This window comes from Sipha flava, unplaced genomic scaffold (genome assembly GCF_003268045.1).
Source record: "Sipha flava isolate LNK unplaced genomic scaffold, YSA_version1 1_pilon_pilon, whole genome shotgun sequence".
Taxonomy (NCBI): Eukaryota; Metazoa; Arthropoda; class Insecta; order Hemiptera; family Aphididae; genus Sipha; species Sipha flava.
Window position 1 is genome coordinate 2040772 of NW_020272783.1, and position 17852 is coordinate 2058623.

Here is a 17852-nt window from a genome sequence, read left to right on the forward strand (position 1 = left end):
GTGTAGAAAACATCGTCCGCGGCGATCGTTTTCACTGTAGAACGCGTGCAACCAGTGGCGCACACCTCACGAGTCAAGGGGGTCAGTCGAACCCCAGAAAAAAATTGGGTGGTTAAAAATATTTGCGATTTTCTAAATGTCATTTCAATTCTGAACACGTGAAACTTGATTGGACCTACGCTCGTGCCTTAAGTGCCAAGTTCCACTACCTCAAGCTCCAAAATTACCTTTATCGGAGTTGCTTCGCTAATGTGTATGGGTGGGTGGTTGGTATTAATATAATATGTCCTAACCCATGTCGGTAAGACTGCGTCGGATGTCGTCAGAGGAGCTTGTCGTGTGTTCCACCATAAACTTTTCAAACGTTTGTTTTCGAAACTGTTACACGTCGAGATTTAAAAGGAACGAAAAATTGGACGAATTTACGCAGGACATTCGATTACTGAACGCTCGGCTAGTTTACGTTAAACATTTCGCATTCGCGAATGATACCCCCCCGACAGATGTGAAATATTTCGAATATCAAACAAATAGCGTAGTATTCCACTGTACCTGTTACATACGTTTTCAATGTTGAATCGTAAGGCGATTTCGACGTTAGTCTTGTAAAATTAATAAGAAACATTTACCATTGCGATTTGAAAAATCTCCGCTAGTAGTTTTCTTAAGATAAATCTCCTTTTCTACGTCTTACGATTTGACATTATTTTTAAACAAACCGAATCTATCTATTATTAGATTGATTTCATCGCCGAATTTGTATTATTTTATTGTCATTTCGATTGCTATACGATTGCACTACTGTTACGATTCATTGTATTTATTGATCAATTTGGCAATGTAGTAAAATAATATTTGAAAACTATTAAAGTACGAAAAATATGACATAGCTATAAAATAATAAATAATAGATAACCAAATAACTGATAGTGGTTTTAGAAAAACCCTTCAAAGCCAAATGTTGATTATATCAATATTGTAAAAGTAGTATTCGAGTATAATGTATGCTGTGGTTTTGGGAAACATTGGATTTCTGAACGAAAGTGTTTATAAAAACCGGTTTCGCCAATTAAATTTTGAATGCAGAGGTCTTCGTGAAGAACATCTTCTTTTAGGGAACAAGAAAAAACTATTTTCTCGAACATTTTGTACAAAGTTATTTAATTCTATCTCAATACGTTCAATGTTAAATAACGTATGGCTAATAATATTTTTTAAAATGTGTACATTGGTACAACCGAATATTTTATTCATGTATTTAATGTTGTTTTTACCCTTCCATTTACTATCATTGTGTATGTTTATGAATATCAATCGTTTTCATCTTAATTATTTTTATTTTTCAAGTACATAAATTATACGATGTTATAAATTGCAAGGCTTATAAATATGTAAATAAATAGATATTGTAATTTTATGAATTTATTTTAGCAAACATACTCCATCATCCAATTCTTTGTAAATTATTATTTTTCATATAGAAACATCCTCACATAGTAACTTATTTTTCATACTTATAAGCTATAAACAAATATTTTATATTTGTGGTATCTAAGCATTACGTTTTTCAAACGGAGACACTAACGGGACCTTGAATGTCACGGCACTTTTTTTTGTCGTGTTGTAATGTCAACGTGTAAACTAATTTATTACAAATTCATTTGTGATTCAAACAAAGTTTGAATTCATACTTATTCGGGCTATTGCTGAAATTAAGCGAGATGAAATGTAAACTTTACAACTGTGAATTCATCTACAATTGCTTTAAATACAATTTTTTAAATTACAATGAGATTTAAAAACTTTTAAAATAGTTTTGCGGGGATCGGAGATAATCCTGAATTATTAAAGTATATTTGAAGTCATCACAATATTTGAAATTTGAACTTTAAATATTTAAATATTTTAAAGTTTACACGTTAAGATGCACTACGAATTATTTTAGCCGAATAACTTAAAAATTAAATTCGATATTTTAGGAAGTATGGGTATACCAAAATACATATTTTGAGAATATTTCAAATTATTTCCCTCTTTGTTCTGCGCATGCATTTTAAATAAATTACATTTTTTTTTTAATTGGCAACCCTAATATTTTCAACAACATTGAATATATTATTTCTTTCTATTAAATTTTTGTATTTTTTTTTTTTTTGTTATTACAATATTAACCAAACAAGAGCAAGTCGAAATTTGAATTTACCCATAATCCATTTTAAACAAAATGTTGATCAAATTCAGCGTTTTTACTCGAGATACTTTTGATGTTATTGAATTACTAATAATTTCTCATAGGCAATATATGAAGAAAAACTTATTATTCTGTATGGCTGACTGTTTTTAGCAGTACATATCGAGAAACTCAACGAAAATCACCGACTATAAAGAAAATCCGGTTCGAGTAATAGTAATATAACGTGTATGAATTATTGTTTGAATTTCATACTGGTTTTCAATCAATCAATTTATTTATCGTTTTTATATTCTGAACTATTTAAAACTTTATTCGATTATAAACCAGTCAATTCACAGTCGTTCCATTATTGATATATTTTTAATTTATATGTCAAAATAAATAACAGTGAAATAAGCTTATATTGTTATACGTTTCAGTGAATGATAAATACCGAGCTGCTCGATAATACGGAAATCGATATTCAGATAGGTTTTATCTACCCACACGATAAATTATATCTATAGACTTATGTTGATAAAATTAACGTGGTGCCTAAAATTGTGCGTATGGTCAAAATTGCATTAAAAATAATTATGCGAAGATTCGAATTTCGACTAGTTCAATAATAATTTTGATGTATATAATTATATATCCAGTGGTATCTCTTAACTTGACGTTAATGACGATCCAATAAAAGGTCGACCTTAAATATTCTTTAAGCGTAACATCATAAATGCATTAACTGTTGAACAGCATAACAGTGTTGACGGAATTCGATACCATATAGTATGTATAATAATATAATAATATTATATTGTTAGATTATTGTAAATATTCAATGTACCTACAAGTAGATTAGCCTTGATATATATCTGGGCTCTCTATATACAAGGCTACGGCACATGTAAAGTATTAAGAGCACAATAATGCCATTAAGATATTTTCACCGTTTTTTAAGTAAACACTAATTCATTTAGTCCGTGTATCCGATTTCGATTTTTATCTAATACGAGTATGGTTCGTTGTTCGCGCACGTCGGAAGCGAACCCCATTAGCCGTTTAAATATTATTTTATTGACAAGACATAAACAATTAAAAAAGCAAACATGAATAAAGAGAATAATATACGTATTGCTGATTATAGTGTCACAAACAACGTGATAAGCAAACAGTGCATTGCGTATTGTATTTCGATTGGAAACGACAACATATTTGGTAAATCTTAAAAAAATAAAGGACAAGCATACTCGAATGGCAATTTTCAATTAGGTTCTTCTTTTAAGTTTTGTGGGTCAGGAAGATGAATATTTATGAATGTACGACATTAGTTTCTTGCGGTTACACAGATTTTCACATAGTCTATAAGATTCGGACGTTTTAACAAATTTCGTTGAACATTAGACGTATAAGTAAAAAAAAAAAAAAAAATTAATTATATAAAAAGTAGTACTATTATGAATAATAAAACCTTATCCAACATTTGATCAAATATCTACTACGTTTGAAATGGGAAAATGTTTAATTTTCTTTACCATAAATAAATGAATAAATACAATTATGTATGAACATCATTATTCGAATTAAAAAAATGTATTTAACATATTAATACATTTTTATTAATTTAAAAGTTATTAGTTGCACATTGTGTAATGTTTCCAACCAACATAAATGATCCATTATCCCTATTTGTTATCGGCTGATATCCAAGGGTTAATTATGTCATATACATATTTAGTTCAAAATCATTACTCACAGAACGTATATTAGATGTTTGTTTATGACTTAGTGTCCAAAATAGACGCGAACCATCACCAATTTCCTGAGCCGTTGCACGGTAATAATATATCTTATGGAGGAAATTTCCATCTTGAAGGCTTTATCGCACGCGCCATCGATAGTATCCACAATTTAATGCCATTTATTAAGGTATTTTGGCTGCAAAACAGTCGCGTTATAGATGGCATTTATTTTTGTGTGGCTAATATACGTGTAACCGTCAGTACGTCGTGGCTAGACGCAGACATAACATCGCTTTGTTTTTACTTTACATTTTTTTTTTTTTTTCGAGGCTGGGAAAACGCGGAACGATCCTTGAGTGTTGGCGAGTAGCGCGGGATCTCGTTATGATGTGCAATACTGTTTTTTTTTTTTTTACTTCTATTATTATTGTTGTCCGTACGTTAAGTGTCGCATATCATTTGATTGAATATGTATTATTTATTATCATTATAATTTGGTGCTGACACATAATGAGCGTAAAATTTCCGGTATTATTAATAGTGTTTTGATAAGTTACCCTTCACCACCTGACAATCAGTCTTGTATTTAATGCATTTGATGTTAGTTTATGCAGTTAGAAAATGTAGTAGAATCACATCGTACATTTAATTTGTTTAAACCTTTAAATAATATAATTGTTGTTAATATTTATGACTTTCGCACGTATCATTATTGTGGTTTCAATAAATATCTGAATGTGCAGCGAACGACGTAATGCGCATATCTTATTTTTCACGGGTTTAACAGGGTCACTGCGAGAAACGTAATCGATGTGACTCTACAACGCATACATGGATAAATGTATACAAATATATTTGTAGACGTACATTACGGAATCGGTCCTGTGCTATATTATTTTATGTTGACTTTTACAAGGAAATAAAATTCACCGTGCGTTATTGTATATTATTATTATTATTTACGTGCACATCCAAAACCCCGTCTCGTTTACACATTTTTTCTTTCGACGAGCCTCATAAAATCCCATTTATTAAACCTCCTCGAAATGTATGTGTCAGCCGAAACGCGTCGAACGTAATAAGCTTGTATACGTGCCACCAAAATCTGCAGCGAACGCTTTCTCCTCCTCGTGTGTCGCCATATCATTCTCCTTATAATAATCGATATATATATATGTACATTACAATACGTACACCCTGATCCGACACATGAACGTATCGTTTATGTATGTATTGTATCGTCATCGCACAACAGTCCGAGTGAAACGTTTTCCTGCAGTACAATATTACATATATATATATATATATATATATATATATATATATATTCTCGTATATATATATGAATATACTATTTACCCGTTTCGAGTGCAAAATGTTTTCCTTACAGTTATTTTTCGTCTTTATCCTCCCCGTTTTAATGGCCGCATGAACCTCACGCCGATCGTATACACTATTTAGTATATAAATGTAAATCTCTCGCTCCGCGTATATAACGCGTATAGCAGTAATAATAATACGAAATAAATGTACGCGTACGCACAACAATATTATTATACGACGATGTGATGGCGGACGGACCGAATATTTTCCAATTGGAACGATGCTCATAAAACGCTCCCTTTGGACCACCATCACCCATTAATAATAATATGGTTTAAATTTTATGCACGAGGGCGAACCGAAACGACGCCTGATCCCTGTTGAGTCGAGACTCAAACGAAGATATATATCATTTTTATACAAGTATACAGTGAGACTCGTAAAACCTTGCATGCGAACGGAGCACGGCTATAATAATAAACGTCTAAATCACGTAGAAGATATTATCTATGTTTTATTTTTTTTGAATTTCGATGCCGTGAAATCAAATTCAATTCTCTAAATACGAAAATGTTTTTAGTACACGACTGCTGATGTACAATAATGAATGAGAGAATTCTACAATTTTAAATTTACTATTTACGTATATGTGGAAGTTTTGAAGAAACGAAAATAAAGCCGAGATAGGTAATCTTCATTGACGAAGGGAGTAATTATTCACGTGAGAAAAAAATTTTTGGAGAACAATTAATTATTTTCTTAGGCATTTTGTTGACTACTCAGTTTTATACTAAATGCTTTCGATGTTGGTTTGTATAGCTTATATATAATATGTGCTGTGGGCATAGGCATATGCGTACATTGGGTACTGGATGTGCTCGAGCACCCCCGAAAAGCCTTACAACTTAAGTCTTTAAAAGTAAGCTTAATTGATGGCACTCAAATTGAATGTAATTTATTCTAAAATATTTGGTGAATAATTATGATGTTTTGTAATAGAAAAAATGAAATAAAATTTTTTAAATGTTCGTGGAAAACTTCTTTGTGATAATATAACAGCTATAATTGACTAAATGATAAATAATTGAAATTTATCTGAGAAAAATATATGAAATTCGCAGAAAACATATTCGTTAGAACCGATATACCACAATATGAAATGAAATATTAAAGTGATGTTTGTTTTTACATAATAATGTATTAAATATATGCACACGTTTGGTTAAGGTAAGGCTCAAAAGTATTTTAGGCACTCCCTAATTAATTTGTATAGGGTATAAACAGTAAAATGTGATAAATCTAATCACATAATATATATATATTTTTTATAATTTCTGCACATGGGAATATCATAATTATTTTATTGAAATTGTTTTCAGTGATATCAATGGGTGTTTTAAATGTGTATGCATGTTTAAAGGAATCGAATACATATTTTCCCAGTCGTACATCCTACGTACAACTCGTCTGCCTTATTAACCGTGTACTAAATTGTGCAATCGTTTGGCTTCATTCGATTTGTTGTGACATTAAACTTAAACACGAGCTGCACATACGATAGGGATAGTGAAACCGATATTGTCGGAACGACGAACACCTAATTCCGGTGGAAATAATTGTCGGTGAATAACTCGGAAGGACACGACCGGTTCACGTCGCACAACGTTTCGGTGTTTGAGTGCCGTCGACAATGTTAAAAATGCCTGTTTGGATTTACGTGATTTACGGTGCACGTGTACGAAGTATCCGTTTTTCGCCCGCGTCGGAGAAGGCGATTTATTTTGTTCGTTTGACCGATGTAAGCGTCTCGTTGAATTTTTTCGATAGCGAAGGGACGTGTTTCGATCCATTGCCCGGTGGCGCAGGGTTTCGGCACGCCGTCGGAGGTGTCCCGTCCGTGGTACGCCTTACTGCCGGACCGCAGGAGTCGTTGCTCCCGCGAAGGAGGCGACGGTGCGCCCAGGCAATGTGGTCTGACCCTGCCCCCTCCATCCAGCACAAAATGCACGAAACACCGCACACATTGAATATGGGACAGACGCGTGGCGGTGCGCCGCGCAACCGGATGCAAATGTTTTCTTTTCCTCTCGGCCGTTATCAGCAATTAGTGGAACGGGCGCGCGACGTCGGCACCGCCCGGGCCCCCGTGACGAGTGTTGTTTGGCGCGAGCAAACACTAACGCGGCGGCGCCCGTCCGGGACTTTCGGAAGCAAAAACGAACAAACAAACGAGTCCCCGGGGGGGACCGTATATAAGAACCCGGACGACGTATGCAACCGGTATACCGTACGTGCACCCGGTCCCAACCGCTAACCGCGTGTCTCGTGTCCGCACTGTTCGCAGCCCTTTCGCGTACGGGTTAACACAAACCGGTCCGGAGAGAACGACGTGGACGGCACACGGTTTGCAAACCGTCGCGCATCGAACCGCCAGCGGAAGGAAATCGTTTGTGTTGCACGCGTTGGAAATGTTCGGGACGACATCGTGTTGGACGGCCGTGCTACTGGTGGTCGCCGCCGTCGCCGGTCAGACCGTTCCAGGAGACCGCGAGGACCAGCGCCAAGCCAAAGGTGTGCAGATGTTCGGTGCGTTCGATTTTCAGTAATTTTTTTTTTTTTTTTTTTTTTTTTATAAACGGGCGCGGGCGGGGGGCTTTTTTTTTTTTTTTTTTTTTTTTTTTTTTTTTTTAATAAACGCGTCCGGGACGAGATCGCTTGATTATTTATTTTTTTTTTCAATTTTTTATTCGTAAAACCTTACGAGAACACTATATAGCGGTCAACGGACGCGTTTCCGAGAACAATGTACACATTCGCGATTTGAAGTCGATGCGGTGCGAAACGATTTCGCCGAGAATTACAATAACGTTCCGTGTTCGTTTGAATTTTTATTTTATGTTGCGTTGTTTTGATATTGCGCAGGGTGGCATCTGATGGAAGGAGCGAAACGTTCTTGTGTCGGGCCCAACGGTCGCCCTGGAGTGTGTATGAGCCAGAACGATTGTTCAGAAATGAAGGGCAAATCGGTTGGACGGTGTTTTCCGTATGATTCGTGTTGTTCAAGTATGTCGAAAGTATCATACTTTATAGGCTCTCCTCTAACTCTCTAGAAGTTTCATCGGGGGACTGAATATTTTTATTTTTCACTTGCAAACCAATACTTTTTTGGTTTGTTAAAAAATCTACCAACATTTTTACATTATATGCATTTTAACGTTACTTTCATTTGAATATATTTTTAAGAGTTTTTTTGATTTTTCAATGAAAACGCTTTAATAGCAACAAAAGTTTTACGAGTACAACTGCAAATAATTGTAAGCGTGTACATCCAAACAATTGCGATTATTATTTTTAATCTTAAAAGACTCGAATCGATCAAATAATAAAATCTCAAATATTACGATTAATAACCATTGGACATTACCTAAAATATTTATTTAACCTAGTTCCGTTTAAAATCATTTTTTTAAATACTCTTCTACTGTTAATATATCTTATCTAGTGGTCAACTCAATTGCTGTACTTAACTAAAGGAAATGTATAATTTCCAACATTTCAATTACAATATTAATTTTAAATGTTAACTATACGGTTTCTTGTTTGATTAAATTTCTAACTTATTTATCAAAACGCAATGCTGTAACTTCTAGTAACTCCAAATTCGTGCGGTGGATATTCGGGTTCGAGTACAACGTATTTCCAAAGTCCGGATACATTTCAAGAACTGTGCACGTACAAGATTCACGTTAGACAAAACACTTGCCAGTTAAGGTATGGTTCAGTACAGCAGTATTATAGTATGGATTTCAGTGAAAATCTGAGCGAAATGTACTTGTATTCAATAACGAATTCAATTCTATTAAAATATTTTCAGAATCGATTTCGAAAGATTTTCTCTCAGCCAACCGACCAAACCTAATAACGAATCGGCGTACGTCTGCGAACACGACGAGTTTACCCTGGTGACGAACGGCAATACCAAAATGAACTTGCCTGTATTGTGCGGAAAAAATTCCGGCCAACACGGTAATAAATTCGGTTGTTAAAAAAAAAAAATAAAAATAATTCAAATCAAAATTATATATGCATGTTCTCGAATTATTTGTGCCTTATGCTACATACGCTGCGTGTGCATACAGTGTACGTACCGGTGAATGAACAAGCGTCGACGGGCTCGAAAACCAAACAACACATCACGTTGAAGTTCCGGTTGACGGCCAGAGACGAAGACTACACCGAGCAGGAACCATTTTGGAAATTGAAAATCTCGCAGCTGGAATGCCAAACGACATCGACCAACTGGTGGAAAATCAAGGACATCGCGCGTCAGGTTTGGGATTGGGAAGAGGAGGAAAGAGATGTTACGAAAACAAAATACAGCCTAGGTGGGATGTCTACACGGCAATTGTTTTTTACGATAACCGATCATAATCTTGCGTTTAATAGTTAAATAATGATGATTTTTCATACTTTTCTTTAGCGCCCGAAGGATGTCTTCAGTATTATACCGAGAAGGACGGTTCGTTCGAAAGCTTCAACTACAACAAAGGAATGGGGCATTATTTGGGTAATTTGAACTATGCGGTATGCTTTAAGCGCAATCAAGATACATGTGGAATCAGGTGAGCAATCGAACGCGGTATTACTTATCTGTCCATAAACTGTTCTGAACATATACGATATAAAGATAATAGTACCCCGCACAATGCTATTATTTCCATCGGTAATTCTTTGCCGACATCGATTTATCACATTTATTAACATCAGTATACTATACTATACTAAATACTTCCCCCCCCCCCCCCGAAAACTGCGATTATTACGTATTCACGATTTCGTTGAAAACATGATTATGTTACTGAGAACTTGGTTTCATTGACACAGGTACGAGGCAGTGAAATTCCAAGTGGCTTACAATCGGAAGTTGACCGGATCCACGGACCGGGATTGCGACACGGCAGCAGTGAACACGGGAACGACGACCAGGGCACCGCAAACGACAGAAACCACGACCGCGCGAATGACCACCACGGCAGCAGGGCAAACTACCCTTGGGCCAGATACTGTTACCACGACGGCGGGAACGACAACCACCGAAAATACCATGACCACCGTTGCTTCGGTAGTGGTCAGATCAGCGAGACGTCGGAAATGGTCATCCGACGTGCACAGCGACTACTTGCTCATACCCGACGGCCATTACTCCGGAGAGGTTTTCGCTTCGAAATATTGTGACAAGTCGCTAGAAACTCTGGACGATATCACAGGTATACGGGAATATTTCAGAACGTCCTTTTCCTTTGCATTATTTTCAGTCGTACGGTTGTGAACGGTGTATATTGACTGCAAACACTTGATTACTCGACGAGCCGGAAAACAAAAATATTTAATTCAATTTTCTGTTCGCACTCAATTCACTCAATCCTATTGTTTGAAATGTTCTCCTTACCATCCCCTTTCCATAAAATTTGTGCTCCAAAAGTCCTATTGAAAAACATCACGTTTAATAGTAATGAAAAATTAAAGCTTGGTTAAAAAACCGTTAAAAATAAATACTTCAACGTATGTATATTTAGAATTTTTTTTGATACCGTTGTATCTTATTATACATTATAATATTTCAACTCGGATATAAGACATGCCTATCCCGATCGAAAATTCGTTTGTTGTCATTTTTTCAGTATTATTTTGAAAATATCTTGATCAATCCCGTCATTTGTTTTCTTATGTTTCAGTCAAAACTCAAGGACCTCTCTACGTAGCCTTTGTAAGTGACGATTACTCAAATCCAGAAGAAGATGTGGAAAAAGGATTCAGAATCAATTATTCATTAACCAACACTGGTTGTTAGATATGAATCATATTTATTTAATAATTTAATCAACATTTAATAGTACAATAAAATATTTATTTGAAACAAAATCTCGTATTTTTACTTTTAACTCAACACTCACATTAATCCCTACTTGTCCGACTCTTATATATAAGCTGTATAAGCTATAATAAGCTATAGCTACATGGATAATATTGATATATTTTAATTGATTTATTATACTTATAAAAAGCCATAACTCTAACGTCGTCAATATTATTGGTAAACTATCAACTTAATTATTTATTATCCCAATAATACAACTTATTTTACACATCGTTTATCATAATATAATCTTGTGCAAATATTGTAAAATAAGTACCTGCCTATAAACTGGGTGGCTACTTTTATCTTATATACGGAAAATACATATAAAAAGGGTCGTTCGGAATGCAATTAACATTTATGCTGTCAATCCCATTTGTGTACAATTTTTCATTTATTGTTATTTCAAAAAGTTTAAATATTATTGAAACATCATGGTGTTTCAATTTTACGTTTTAATGCTGGGCTTATTTTTGCTGGTGACTAAAACATTTACTAGTCTTAGTAAGTAAATTAAGTTAACATACATATTAAAATTGTACAATAACCTAATCTCACATTAAAAACGATGTAAACAGTAATTATCTATAGTTAATAAAAATGTGTTGATTTCGAATAAAATAATCTTATAACCTGTATATTTTATATTTTTAAAGATTTTTTTTTTTTTTTATTATTTTAATGTACAAAGCAATAGTTATATTTTCTTAGAAATTTGATATTTTTTTTATCGAGTGCAGAATTTCAATAAAATACGTCTTAAAAAAAAACAGTTCTTATTTTCGGTTAACGGGTATAAACTATGGCATAAATGCTATCATATTATTTTCACATTTATCACTTGATTAAACAAATATTTTTCGATGTAATTATTTTAGAAGAATAGTGATTAATAAATTCATTGTATGATATTTATGATGACAAAATTCAAAACATTTAAAAAAAAAAAATGTTCGACGCAATCACGTATATTTTATGCCTAACTTGAAATTGTTTTCAAAGTTTTACCGAAGGTGTGTAGTCAATCAACAGATGCGCTTGATACAGTTTTTGAGAGCACGGGCCTAATCGAGCCGGGAGAATGCATATTCGAGCTTACATTAAAACCGAAAACTTGTGGTGTAAGGTTTGAACGTACATGATATAGATCGAACCAGTATCGTTTCTACGAATTCGATAACATTAATAAAATGAAATATTTGAATTAATTATACCTCACAGGATCGGATTCGATAAGTTTTTGTTCAATCAACCCGTCAAAAAGGATAGCACGTCTGCGTACGTATGCGCAGCGGATCTCGATTTGCTTGAGTTGAGTGGACTCGGATTGCCAAACATTGACTTGTCCGTGCTGTGCGGCGATTTATCCGGCCACCACAGTAAATAAAAAAAAAAAAAACTTTTCAGAATTTTATTTTTCAAAATCGTATTGATTCGATGTTTTTACGCAGTTTATTTGCCTACAAAGGACTATGACGAACTGTTGCCGCTTATAGATGTGAAAAAACTTATCCTCAAAGTGATCCACGTCCTCGTCCCCGATGCACCAACACCGTTGTGGAAAATTAGATTGACACAATTGCCGTGCCCGGGAGAGATTGAACAAGATAAAAAGTCAATATTCAGTTTACGTAAGTACCGACTAAGCCGATGTAGAATATTCTCACGAAAATATTGACAACGCGTTTATCACCCATATTAGTAAATCGATTATATACGAAACGCATACTACGTTTATGAAAGGGCCGATTTCACAATATCTCACGAAAATGTACGTTAAAACGACACAAAAAAATAAAAAATATGATATAAAACACAGTGATACATTTTTATGGTCTTGAGTGCCCACTAATTTAACATTTCAAACATAAAGAAAATAAGCAATAATGTTATTTATTACGGGTAAAGTATCGTACGGAAACTATATTATTAAGTAGGTGAATATGAATAAAGTAACAGTTTGAGTTTAGATTAGTGTACAATTCCCAACACAATAAACACGTAATAGTCAATATTTGAAAATAACAGATCCTTCTCGAAAACACTAAAACTCAGTGTCGCATGACTATATTTACAGCACATACGTATTGTGTGTTCTATTTTCTATAACAACTTCTTAAGTTTTTTATAGCACATTTTATAACTATCACACACTTTTGTAATAACATCCTATACTTATCTATGTTTAGTGCTTGACATTTCCATCTTATGACGCGCAATAATGTTAATAAATGTCATGACTTTTCAGCCTGTAAACACTCAATGTTAAGTGATTTTAATGTTTTTAAATATTAATAATATGAACCATAATTTATAATAATTTGTATACAATTTTATTATGTTTATACTAGTTAAAATTTAAAACTTATATTGAAAAAAATAGAAAAAAAATTGTCTATAAATTAATACAGATAGACAAGTAATTTCTTTTGGACACATTTTTATGATTTATATTTCAGAATATACATATATTAGAACAAGTATTTTACAACCTATATGCTATAAATATGATTCAAGTACTTTGGTAGTATTAAAAGTATTTAGTTGAAGTAGTAAAACTATAATACAGCACTATAAAATTAAACAAGTGTTAACCATATACTCGTACTTTTATATAACTTTGAACAACCTAATTCAGAAGTATTCTGCTGCGATGATAAACAATGTGTTAGCGTCATACCAAAGCACTCTAAATAGACTAATCAAAATGGGTCAGCTTATTAATTTAAATTCGGTGCTGCTCATTAGATGCTACATTCGCTGTTGTATTGAAGACTAAAATTGAGAATTAATTAAGACTAATTAAACTGGTTATGTACGTTGTATATACATTTATATATATACGATTAGTATTTTGCGTATTTCCATAAGAAAAATCGTATTTATTTTTTCGACAATCGTACGAGATCGAAATATTTCTATTCCGTACCACTGAGAGTTTGCAAATTGCACATTTACTTTTATGGACGCAAAATGTAATATTACTGCGTCCTATCGATTTCATCAGAGCATTTATTTTGATACGAATTCACGAACCATACAAATTACTCATTGAATGACAAATTCTGCCTGACAACAGCGAAAATGTATCGATAATTTGAACAATAAACTATGAACAATAATTCTTTATTTTAGCTCCGATGGGTTGTTTACAGTTTCACGAAAAACCAGAAGGAATAATTGAAAGCTTAAACTTCGCAAACGGCAAGGGACATTACATGGCTGAAATGAACTATGCTATATGCATCAAACGACAACCGGACACATGTGGAATTAAGTAAGCCTTACTCCAAGTCACGTTATGTATATTTTAAGATGATACTTGCCTCACAGCGTTGATACATTTTTCAGCCAAGAAACTACACCCTCATGTTTTTAATGCAATCGATTTGATTGGTAATGTAAAAGTATAAACATCTAGAATATATATATATTTAACTCTAGATGCAATTAATGTAATTTAACTATTTTCAGGCTTTATTTTATACGTTATTCTTTTACTCACATTGATTTAATTTGAACATTAAAAAACTTTTTAACTTATCCTCTAAAATAAACATTAATATTTAATTTAAACAATTAGAAAAATATGCGGAGTATATAACAAGCGTTTTATATTTTGTTTCAGTTATTACTTTTTTTTTCACATTCATAAAATTCTATGTAATAATATTTTAATACAAAATATCACTATGTCATTTATTACTAATTAAACTCAAATCCAACACTGACATTTAACATGAAATACTTAACTACATAATAGGACTATATAGATCCAAGTGAAAATATTAACTTAAAATAATTAAAATAATGTAACACGTTGTATATCATATTTCACTCGTACCACTGCTTTTATTAATCTTCATGTCTATAGATTTAAACTTCATACACAATTATGTCAATACAAGTATAATAATAATATTACTGATTTTCTTGCGATATATTTGAATAAATAATGTAAACTCTACACTACAGTTATGTTTTCGAATTTCAATCGTTTCTCGATAAACTATTTTACTTGTTGAATCGTAAATTATTTAGGTTTCAGGCGTTAGACTTCCAGCTTGCTAGTAATGCCAATTCATCAGATTACACAGAACGAGATTGTGATTCGCTCGGTTTAGGTGTCGACGTCCTGGGAGTTAGTAAATTGCTTAACAAGGACTATGTGATCATTCCCGATGGCGTGCGCATTAACAATGGTTTGAAAACTTACGCATCCAAGTTCTGCGGCTCATCACTAATGAAACAAGAAGTTATTGGTGAGTTAACGATAATTCTTAAATATTCTATTCAATCGTCTATAACAGCGGTTCCCAAAAACAAAAAAAAATTGAATCGTGTATCCCATGAATAAGCAAAACAACATTTTTTTTATTATTTTAATAAAAGCAAATTACGATCAATCTTAAAATAAATATATGTTAGTGTAATACACAATATATATATATTTGCCATGTTCTTGCGCTTCCCTATGGAGGCATGCCTTAAAGTTTGGGAACCACTGGTATATACCATTTTAAGTAAAAATACACACGAGCGCAAATAATCACTCAATCACTATATGTGACTTCGCTGCTATGCGCTACTCACATTGTCGTATTTATAAACGACACGATGAAAATAGTTTTTTACATTTATTAATTGCAACACGGATTGCCTTCGGTATTTTATAATATTGTAAATATATTCAAACTCTGTTCTAAGTACCTACGGTTCTCAAGACGATTACAATACTAACAGATGTCAAGGAGGCATCTGTTATTTCATTTATAATAATAATTTAAAAAATCTTGTTTTTATTTAAAATTTCAGTTGTAACAAAATGTCCACTTTATATTGGCGTTGTCACCGACAAACTAAACGATGTGAATCAAAAGGAAGTAGGATTCAAGATTAAATACCAACTACTGAACGATTGCACACTATTAGATTTGTAATTCGATTTATTTGTTTATTCACATATTATCCAAGTAGTAGCATAATATTTAACAAAAACTAACATATAAACTAAAAATTTAAGTGACAACAATTATAAGATATGAATATTATGGCTAACAATAATTTGATAAAATTAGTAAATAATAAGAATCTCACTTCTTTTTCTTGTAATTCGATGTATCTATTCTATGCAATACAATAAGCACATTCAATGTTATACGCATACGCACACTGATAACACACTGATACATAATTGTTGAAACTGGAAAATACATAAGAAATATTAAACCATACTGGGTATAAACTTCTTTTATTTTTTTTTAAAACAATCTGCATTTTATCATAAAAAAATGTATGAATGCGAGTGTATTTGATGACTTGGATATACATTACGAACGAAACGTAATATCTCGTAAATCGACGACCATTCAACTAAAATTACCAATTTTAAGTTGCATTATATATATCTTATCGAAAACAGTGAGTATATAAATACTTTAAATACGTACATAAGTATTACATTATATTTTTCATAAGCTAATTCGATTATTAATTGTAATAAGTACGATTAATAATGACGGGATTTAATTACATTGAATTGTTTTCCTAGTGGTATCGAGAGATAGGCAACTAAATGTTCATCAAAAAGTCGAAATGGATATTACGCCCACTACTACAACACTATTAGCAGAAAAAAAAACATACAATAACGGCAAGTTTCACTAGATTATTTGTGAAGAATTCCTTCCGATATGTTTTGAAGGAAATATCCCGTTGATCCCTATTATATTGTATTATATTATATTATATTATCATAATAAGTACCAAATCCCGTGACGTCGAATATTCTTCGATGTCACTAACAAAAGCGTTAATTTTTCTACCGACGGCGGAGACCACTTTGCTTCAATTCCATAAGCATGTTATTGATACAGTAGGGTGTAGGCTGTTTACAGATTTTCACGATTTCCGAAGACTTCTGGGATGGCGCTTAGAGCATTAAAAAAAAAATATAAATAAACGATCTTTAGTCGACTAACGTGAGATAACGGACGGCGAGACATTCGGATCGCTCAGAACTCGGATTTATAATTCTTGTTCTTCTGCGATTTCGGTACGCGCTCGGGAGTTGCCCCCGTCCGGTAACGAAAGTACCGATCGCGCGACACGTGCCACGAGAGAAAAACATTTGGTCCCGGTCGCGCATCGGTTTCGTGTTTTGTACACGCGATGGCCGTTGTTCAAAAGTCGCGCGTTGGAAAACGTCAGCCATTCTTCTCGCCACCAATGGATCGGCCGTGCCGTTCGAGGCGTTTTCAGTTGGTTCAGTCGTCGTTCCGGAGGGACACGACCTCGGCGGAACCCTCGGAAAAAGCCGTAACGACGAGGGGCGACGCTCACACTTCTGTCGCGCGTTTCGTCTCCGCGTAAGGGTGCACGTGGCAACTGTTGACACCCCCAGACGCGAACGCTGAACGCCGCAGTGCATTGAACGCAAACGGTTTAAAATATTTGTTCGCGAACACTACTAGCACAACGACGCACGTGTGTGGTTGGACAGAAAACGGTGTCGAACGGTTTAAGAAATATATCGAAGATAATAATGATAGTGTATAATCGTTGTGGAACCGTGCACTGTTGATACATCATAAGACTATGCTTTAAAATAAAACCGAGAACACCGGTATTAACTGGACATAATAACATATATATGTATTGGTTATAAATTTTAATTTATGTAGACTCTATTAAAACA

General features: G+C 33.6%; 2 protein-coding genes across 2 annotated transcripts; both read left to right on the forward strand.

Moving 5' to 3' along the window:
- The first annotated feature begins 7518 nt into the window (after positions 1-7518).
- On the forward strand, positions 7519-11160 carry LOC112682120. The gene is made up of 8 exons (XM_025552620.1): positions 7519-7824; positions 8161-8301; positions 8889-9009; positions 9113-9264; positions 9378-9623; positions 9719-9860; positions 10123-10505; positions 10974-11160. The coding sequence occupies exons 1-8, from the start codon at positions 7707-7709 to the stop codon at positions 11087-11089; spliced, it is 1419 nt and encodes a 472-aa protein (XP_025408405.1). The 5' UTR covers positions 7519-7706; the 3' UTR covers positions 11090-11160.
- A 340-nt stretch (positions 11161-11500) lies between these two features.
- Positions 11501-16389, forward strand: LOC112682121. Its single transcript, XM_025552621.1, has 7 exons — positions 11501-11659; positions 12158-12281; positions 12377-12534; positions 12607-12786; positions 14291-14432; positions 15197-15417; positions 15971-16389. The coding sequence occupies exons 1-7, from the start codon at positions 11590-11592 to the stop codon at positions 16093-16095; spliced, it is 1020 nt and encodes a 339-aa protein (XP_025408406.1). The 5' UTR covers positions 11501-11589; the 3' UTR covers positions 16096-16389.
- Positions 16390-17852: the final 1463 nt, after the last annotated feature.